Source organism: Chelmon rostratus, chromosome 15, assembly GCF_017976325.1.
Source record: "Chelmon rostratus isolate fCheRos1 chromosome 15, fCheRos1.pri, whole genome shotgun sequence".
NCBI classification, from domain to species: Eukaryota; Metazoa; Chordata; class Actinopteri; order Chaetodontiformes; family Chaetodontidae; genus Chelmon; species Chelmon rostratus.
This window is the reverse complement of record NC_055672.1, coordinates 5,056,762-5,065,614: the sequence shown is the minus strand read 5'-3', so window position 1 is coordinate 5,065,614 and position 8,853 is coordinate 5,056,762. Positions and strand designations below refer to the sequence as shown.

The 8,853-nt window shown below is 44.5% G+C and overlaps 1 protein-coding gene across 1 annotated transcript; it reads left to right on the top strand.

Moving 5' to 3' along the window:
* Positions 1-1,015: 1,015 nt before the first annotated feature.
* Positions 1,016-8,853, top strand: dpysl5a (dihydropyrimidinase like 5a). Its single transcript, XM_041953545.1, has 12 exons — positions 1,016-1,282; positions 3,351-3,509; positions 3,754-3,933; positions 4,123-4,191; positions 4,350-4,394; positions 4,497-4,572; positions 5,217-5,373; positions 5,472-5,613; positions 5,847-5,989; positions 6,126-6,333; positions 7,184-7,352; positions 8,768-8,853. The coding sequence occupies exons 1-12, from the start codon at positions 1,022-1,024 to the stop codon at positions 8,851-8,853; spliced, it is 1,695 nt and encodes a 564-aa protein (XP_041809479.1). The 5' UTR covers positions 1,016-1,021.

Sequence of the window (8,853 nt, the reverse complement as noted above, 5' to 3'; positions counted from 1 at the left end):
GAAGTAAACTCCTCAGAAGTTGCTAAGATTCTCAAATTCCAAGCAAAAACACAGAAGATCTCGCTGTCCTCAGTGGCCTTCTGCACCTGAGACCCCCCCTCACACAGGATGCACGTGTGTGAGCTGTGAACAGTTCAACACCAACAGTGATTTCACCTTTTTAACTTGCTGAAGGGGTAAAACTATTCAGCATTTGGCAAGAGAAAAAACACAAAGCAGAGAGAAGTTGCCAAAAAATAAAATGCTTTTTTTTTGTAGAGGAAGATATTTCTGGAGCATTTTGGCCTTTACTTCACAGCTGATAGACAGACAACAGGGTAGAAAGAGGGGGTGTGTGACATGCAACAAAGTTCCCCAGCTGGAAATAAACTAGGGGTGTTGTGTTTACATTAAGATTCTCCAGCAGAGCATTCCCAGAGTTTGCTTTTATACCATAACTTACTGCCATAATCATCTGGCGATTGCTTATATTCATCTCGCAGCCCTTTGTGAGGCACCAACCCTGGACCCCTGGTTGAGAAGCACTGTAGTAGAGAAGTAGAGCAGAGCTGATTGGCTTGCCTGTCGTGGAAGAAAATGTACCTAATCCTTATTTTTCAGCCATTGTGATTCTCTATATAGCCTCATAATGAGTGAGCATCATTGTGAGTGGCTTTATGCAGCTTCAGTCCTTTCAAAATAATGGCCTCATTGACCCTCGTCTGCCTTATTGTGATCCAGAACTGGACTCGGCTTCTTTGCCCTCACCGCTGCGTCACCGTCCACTGGGACGTCAGGCCACAGGCGGCGACTGACACAGCTCGCTCAGTCCTGCAGCTGATGTCAGTCACAGCCTGACAGTCCAGCCACAGAGCAGCAGCACTGACTCTCCTCACCGCCACCGCACTGTGTCAGAATGAGGCCCTGTAAAATGTTCGCTTTCTCAACTTTCTTGTAGAAAAAGTTGCCGTAACTTGTGCTTTTTGCAGTTGAAACCCCATCAGTAAATCTCCTTCTCTCTCTTCCTTACAGAGCTATAGCCATGTCTTCCAGCTCAGCGACGGTGCGCATCCTGATAAAGGGCGGCAAGGTGGTGAACGACGACTGCACCCAGGAGGCCGACGTCTACATCGAGAACGGCATCATCCAGCAGGTGGGGAAGGAGCTGATGATTCCCGGTGGAGCCAAGGTGATCGACGCCTCGGGAAAGCTGGTCCTCCCCGGGGGCATCGACACCAGCGTGCACCTGGAGGAGACCTTCATGAACGCCACCACGGCAGATGACTACTACAGCGGCACCAAGGTAAAAGGAGAAGAAAAGAGGGTTTGGAGTGGAAGTAGGGCGACTGGCGTCCTAATTGTAGACAGAAACAAAACTTTGTGTCGAAGCATGAAACGAGAAGGAGCTCAAACTACTGAGTGCAGTGTTTGTGCTAAATGTGTCTCTCTTGGATATCCCCCTCACTTTGATACTGCTCCTGATCACAAATGTCTCGTTTTCAATGAAAGCTTTTTTCCACTGATGCTAATTTTAGCCAGGATGTCACCGATGCTGCTTTAATTCCATTTTGATGAAACGAAACAGCTTTCTTCATCTTTTGCCATCAAATATGCTGCTTGTTTTAGACACAACCTCTCTCACTAAGTAATGATGGGATTAGAAAATAAAACTAAAGCTGCAACAGTAAAATAATATCACAAAGCATTAAAATGGATGCAAACAGCATGTTAGAAGTCATTCAAACCAGGCAGATGATGCTGACGGCTTAAACACTAAAGATGGATGTGTTATTTGCATACTTTGGATGTCCTTACAGCCAAGCCATAACAATTACTTGATTAATCAATTAATGAATGGGCAGGAAATTAATTAGACACTATTTTGATCATCATTTGGGTCATTTTTAAGCAAAAATAGCAAAGATTCTCTGGTTCCAGCTTCTGAAATGTGGAGATTTTCTGACTTTGTGCCTCTTCTGTGATAGCAAACTGAATATCTTTGAGTTTTGGACAAAAACAAAAAACATTTCAAGACTTGGACTCAAATCTGTAGGTTGTTGGGACGCTCCTCAGAGAGCCAGATATCACCATCCTGCCTCAGAACTGCAAGCCAGGCAAACAGCAGCCAGAAGGAGGATAATCGCTGGAAAACACATAAAGTGACAAAGAGGCGTTCAAATATAAGAGCTAGCTGCTGCTAAATCAACCGTCTTTCCCTCTTTTCTGACATTTTACAGACAAAATGATGAACTGCTCATTCAAGAAAATCATCAGCAGGTTCACAGATAATGAAATTAGTCGAAAGGTTGCAGAGTCTGTGTTTCACCAACACCACGCAAAAATAATTTGGCACTTTGCTGCCGGCGAGGCTGCCAGAAAGTGTGGAACGGAGTCATCATGGCTGCTGATTAGACTGGGATGCCCCACTCTGCTTGGGGGGAACCGTGATGACTCACCACTCGGTAGCACTGTGAACTGATGGGGGCTGAGAGACGCCAGAAGCCCGGTTGTCTTAGACGGACTCTAAGCGGTAGGCGCTGGTGACAGACACTGTTCACCACTGTTCTCTATCCTCGCCCCTCATCCCTCTCCCCGTCACCCTCTCCTCGCCCCTCCCTGCCTGCTCCGCTGCCGCCGTGCTCCAGAACGAGTCCAGACAAATGCAGATCAGTACCTGTTTCCATGGATACCGGGGGGCTGCTGCAAAGACTGCTGCAAAGCCTCTTCACTCACGCCATTGTGCTTGGAGACAATGGTTCACAGACCCACGCCCCCCTTGCCCCCCTCCCACTACACACTACTCCACTCTCTAGGGTCAGCTGACAGATGCTCGGTGAAGCATGCACTCATACACAAAACACACACTTGTGCGACTTTAAAACATCTAAATCTGTTTTTCTGATGATAAAAAGTAAGAAGTGCTGACGCCGTAAAGAAATTACTGCTTTAAATGCCTCTTGATTTCACCGTGAGGGGCAGTTAATCCTGTGCTTTAACTACCAGAGGATTTATATTTCCCCGGTTGTATGCAAATAACCATAAAGATAACCATTAACGGCAACTGAACCTTTTACTTTTATGTTTGGAGCGGGAGTTGTGTTGATAAGTAGATTGCTTCTGTATTTATGGACTTAATAAATCAATATCTTCTACTTCAACGTCACTTAATGCCTCAGTTTAATGTTTATTATAGTTAACCTCGTTCATTTAAGTCTTTAATGGCAATTAAAACTAAGACAATAGAGATCCCAATGCAAAAACAGAATTATCACCACAAATAACTAAGTGACACACAAAAAAACACATTTGATCTCAAAATTACAGCCTACATTTGAAGTAAAGTGAGAGCTAATGATCTGCATGTCTTCTAGGCCGCTCTAGCCGGAGGAACAACAATGGTGATCGGACACGTTCTGCCAGAGAAGAATGAGTCTTTGCTGGAAGCCTACGAGAAGTGCCGCAGCTCGGCGGACTCCAAAACGTGCTGCGACTACGCCCTGCACGTGGGAGTTACTTGGTGGGGACCCAAGGTACTCCAACACTGTGCCTCCGCCTCCACGTGATCTCATCTTTCTCAGAATCAATGTATTTTAATGGGGAAAGAGAGACTGTTGCTTACTTCTGCTGCACCTCCGTTAGGGACTTTCTACAATTCCCAATGACCAAAAAAAGCAACATGCAACCAGGATAAAAGTACAAAAAATGCTGCGATCCCTCATTCAGACCTGGACTTGGTTCAGATGGAGAGCTCATGCATGCTTTCCCTTCCTGCAGGTGCGAGCCGAGATGGAGAAGCTGGTGAGAGAGAACGGAGTGAACTCCTTCCAGATGTTCATGGCCTATAAGGACATGTTCATGCTGAGGGACAGCGAGCTCTTCCAGGCTCTGCAGCACTGTAAGGACATCGGCGCTATAGCAAGAGTCCATGCTGAGAACGGGGAACTGGTGGCAGAGGTGAGGGAGAATCACTTCACTGGCTTCTCATTCATTCAGTCTGTCTGTTACATGTCTTCTCATATACACAAATTAAATGATCGAATTAACTTTCCCTGTAATTTAATAGGTCGGCTGAATTTTTCCCAAATGCGTTCAGCACTGATTTGTTGTATGCATAATTCATTGCATCATCTTGCCTCTTTCCAGGGTGCAAAAGAAGCTCTGGAGCTGGGCATCAGTGGCCCAGAGGGGATTGAAATCAGCAGGCCTGAAGAGGTATGAGAGTCAGGATTAACCTCAGGTTCCGCCTGTCAAGCTGAAATAAACTTTTATTAAATCCACACTCTCATCTGGAGTATTAATATTATCTGTGAAATTAAGTGGATCCAGCCTCTATCTCTGTATCTCGCTATGAGTCTTCTGCTTCTTTACAGTTGGAAGCAGAGGCGACCCACAGGGCAATTACCATCGGCAACAGGGTGAGTGACATCTCTGCAGCACGAACGCAAATATTCACTGGTGAAAAGACCAGATCAGTCTCTCTGTACTACATACTGCACCGTGTGTGTGTTTCCTGTTAGGCCCACTGCCCGATCTATCTTGTCAGTGTGTCCAGTATGGCTGCAGGAGACGTGGTGGCTACGGCCAAGATGCAGGGTGAGGCCTATTTCCTGTTGCAGCTCCCATTTTCACAAAGCAAGTGGCATACATTTTTAAAAACAGAGGCAAGTCCGGAGGAGGTGCCAGCAGCTGCATCAAATTCACTGACCTGGTTCTTTATAACCCCTGAAATCCAAATCAACTGAGACTCAGTGTTCTTGCTGGAGGCAGCGCTGGTGGACCACGCCCACATCCTTTGGAACTATGCAAATATTCAGGCTTTTTGGGAGACTAGTGTGGCACAAATTGTCACGTATACTGAATTTTAGTATCAATGTTTAATTTCTGTCTCTGTGTTTTGGAGATATGTCAAAAGGTTTGTGTAAAAGTTGATCATTTCAGATAGTGTGCATCCATATTAGTCATGGACTGCGAGTCATGATTTCAGTGGGAATAGTAATTCTCGCGATTTCTAGTTAAGAATTTTCCTTGAAAAAATAAAAATGGCCATTTTTGCCGGCGCCTGTACCAAACTAGCATGTTCCCATATGTCTGGAGAGTAAGTTTGTAGGCCAGAGCATCTCTGTCGCACCACAATACTTCATTTATAAGTGACAGAATTGCAGCTCCTGTGATCTGGATATTGCACTTGGCCAGTAATATTTTGATGAACTGTTCCGTGCTGTACTCTCTGATCACAGGTAAGGTGGTCCACGGTGAAACGACCACAGCCCACGCTGTGCTGAACGGCATGCAGTACTATCATCAGGACTGGGCCCACGCCGCCGCCCACGTTACCGTGCCTCCTCTCCGCCTGGACCCCAGTACTCCCAATTTCCTGATGAGCCTGCTGGGAAAGTGAGGAAAACATAAAATCTCATATCAGGCGTAATAGGATGATAAGTGTTACTGCAGTAAATAAACGTGACCCTCCGTCTTGCCCTGTCTGGCTGCAGTGACACTCTGAATGTGGTGGGGTCCGACCACCGTCCCTTCACCATCAAACAGAGAGCCATGGGCAAGGACGACTTCACAAAGATCCCTCACGGGCTTCCCGGCATTCAGGACCGCATGAGCGTCATCTGGGAGAAAGGAGTGGTAGGTGTCACTCTTTTGTTCAGCTGTCAAAGAATTTCCACAAACAGGACGCCTGTTTTGGTTTGGTGGTTATCGATTTGAAGTTTTTAAAAATAAAATACAAGCAGCGGAGGCACATCCGCTCCTGCGTTTGGTGCACTGGGTGCTTCATTCAGATGTTGCTGTGCATGATTTTAAGGTCACCCTTCAGGTTACAAATACATTTTTAGTCGTGTCTTTGTTGTGATTCACAGATCGGAGGGAAGATGGATGAGAATCGCTTTGTAGCAGTCACAAGCTCGAACGCTGCCAAGATCTACAACCTCTACCCCAGGAAAGGGAGGATCATCCCAGGAGCAGATGCTGACGTGGTGGTCTGGGACCCCGAGGGATCCAAGTATGAAACTCGATCCGTCCATTTATCGATCGGCTTGTCTCGCTGCAGCTTTTATCTCGACTCTCTGAAGCCGATCGAGTTTTTGTCTGATGTAACTGGGTCGCTCTTTTTGTTTTTTTAACGTCTCTGTCTGCAGGACCATTTCTGTGGACAACCAGGTCCAGGGAGGAGATGTGAACCTGTACGAGGGTCTCCGCTGTCACGGCGTACCCCTGGTCACCATCAGCCGTGGCCGTCTGGTCTATGAAAATGGCATCTTCACGTGTGCTGAGGGCTCTGGAAAGTTCTGCCCCCTGAGAACCTTCCCAGATTACCTTTACAAGAAGATGGTTCAGAGGGAAAAGGTATCGGACAGACGCGGATCAATCAAACCTGAGCTGGAATGCACATCAAGTATCGACATAGAGAAGCTTAACATTAGTCAGAGGAACACAGCATTTGATTGTTTGATTATCCTTGTTTCCTTCTCTTCTTTCCTTGTTTGTGTCCATCTTTCCCTCCTGTTTTGTTTCCCGTGTTTCATTTCCTTCTTTCCCTTGTATCTTCCTCCTTTTCTTGTTTCATTTCCTCATTCTCCTCCCTTATTTATTTCCTCCCTTCTTTTGTTGCCTTCTCATTGTCTTTATTTCCTCCTTTGTTTCCTTCCTTGCTCTTTTTCCTTCTTGCTTTCCTCTCCTTGTTTGGACTGTCTGCGCTTCAAGTGCACAGACTGCGTATTTTCCAGAAAAGTACGAAGATGCCCTATTCATCTGCTTGTTGTATGAACTATTTCCCATCATTGGTCCAATTCACAAACATCAACAACAACAGCAAACAGATGTTTTGACCCTGCCGTGATTTGAACACACAACCCTCTGATCTGGAGTCAGACGTGCTACTATTGCACCACAGACTCATTAATCATCAGGATAAAACATTTTCCTGGCTGTCATCAGACTTCATATAATAGAAGAGTGTGCACACTAAGTCTCCGGGCTCCCCCTGCAGTCAATATGAATTACATGTCATCACACGTCCACCTGATACTGAATCTTACAGTCCAGCTGTCAGTCTGACCACATACGTTTGCTGTTTCGCGTAAAAAGTACCTGTACTTGAGAAGGATATTGTAGTACTCACCCCTGCTGGTGCTAATGTGATCATTAACCTGACTGTATGTATGTGTGCGTGCGTGTTGGCATGTTGACCTACCAGTGCCAGGCTGTGAAAGCGGTTGAACGGGAGCCCTACACAGGTGAAGTTGTTGCCGTGGCCAACTCAGGAAAGCGGGACTTCGGGGCTTCAGATCTGGACACCCCGACGCGCCCCTGCACCCGGCACGGGGGCGTTAGGGACCTCCACGAGTCCAGCTTCAGCCTGTCTGGTAAGAATCAACAGCTCCGCTCAGATATCAGTGAAAATGTCTATTGTTTTTTCATATAATGATCCCATGGGTGTGAGGCGGAGTGTTTTTTTTAGGCTGCGTTCCACACCTGAAACCTCAGGTATTCTTTCATACACTGATAACTGCATTACTGTAGCTGAAACTTAGAGGCTGCTGTATTTTCTGCCTTTTCAACCTTTAAGACATACACGTGCCTGATGAGGGCGCCATATTTAAAGAAATTTGTGACACAGTGCTTCTTGTGGGCCCCGTACAGTTTACAGTAGGCACAGTAGATGCCTGCATCAGTTGTTTACCCAGGTGAAAAAACATTATATTTAAATTATTCTTTTTGAAGATTGTAAGAAGTAAGATTTGTGCTACTTTTAACCATCAGATATACTTAAGTGTACTCAAAGTACTCCTTCAGTAATACTCGAGTATACTTGAAGTGTAAATAGTTGCTAAATTGGCAAAACTTTTTTGCAAACTTTAAGTGAGAATCAGAATTCATGAGCAAAAAACACTTGCAGTACAATTGTATTATATCACCAATGTGCTGGAAATATACTTAAATATACTTAAAATGAAGTGAAATTAAAGTACTCTTTAATTTAACGTGCTAATAGTCTTTCTCAGAGGACTTGAAAATAAGTATGTTTTTCATGAGTACACTTTATTACTATTAAAAGTATTTGTAATGTAGTACGTTTTAAAAGTACACTTAAGTACAATTTATAATACACCTACAATAAAGTTCACTTTTATAAGTACTTTGAAATACCACTTTAAGTACTGCAAAATTGGTATATTCATTTTTAATACATTTAAGTAGAACTTCAATGACATCTACTTAGTACACTTTTTAAAAGTATATGTCACTCTACACTACTCTCTATACTTCAATCATATTTGTAATACACTGAAGTACACTGTTTACTACTTTTTCACCTGAGTGAGGACGAAGTGTTGACAATTAAACTTGTTTCCACAGTATTTCAAGCTTTTTATATGACAGATTTGGAAATGTGTAGCTGGAACCGAGATATATAAAGGTAACACAGCCTCTTTTTAGTTATATCAGTCACATTTATACCTAATCAGACATACGAGTCACCTAGTACACTTTTTAATTTTGGGGCATTTTTAATTATGATTTAATTATAAGGATTTGACAGTAGAGAGCTAACAGGGAATTAGGTGAGATGGGGAATGAACAGTTTGAGCAGCATCTTAATGGTATGAGAAGAATTGGTTGGGTCATCTGGAGTATGGTGGATTACTAAAATCCAGAACACAAGCTGCTTAGAAAACCCTTTACAAAACAAGGAAATGTGATTTAGCTGCACATAGACCAGGAAACAGCACCTCCTTGTGTGTGCCACTGTTGAACCCATGCACATGCTCCCCTCCAGGAGCCCAGATCGATGACAACATTCCAAAGAGATCCTCGGCCAGGATCCTCGCTCCTCCTGGAGGGAGATCCAGCGGGATCTGGTAA

Excerpts from the sequence above, each read along its gene's own strand:
- dpysl5a (XM_041953545.1), top strand. The coding sequence starts at position 1,022 with ATGTCTTCCAGCTCAGCGACGGTGCGCATCCTGATAAAGGGCGGCAAG. Across the intron at positions 1,283-3,350 it reads ACTACTACAGCGGCACCAAG|GCCGCTCTAGCCGGAGGAAC; the intron begins GTAAAAGGAGAA and ends CATGTCTTCTAG. Across the intron at positions 3,934-4,122 it reads ACGGGGAACTGGTGGCAGAG|GGTGCAAAAGAAGCTCTGGA; the intron begins GTGAGGGAGAAT and ends GCCTCTTTCCAG.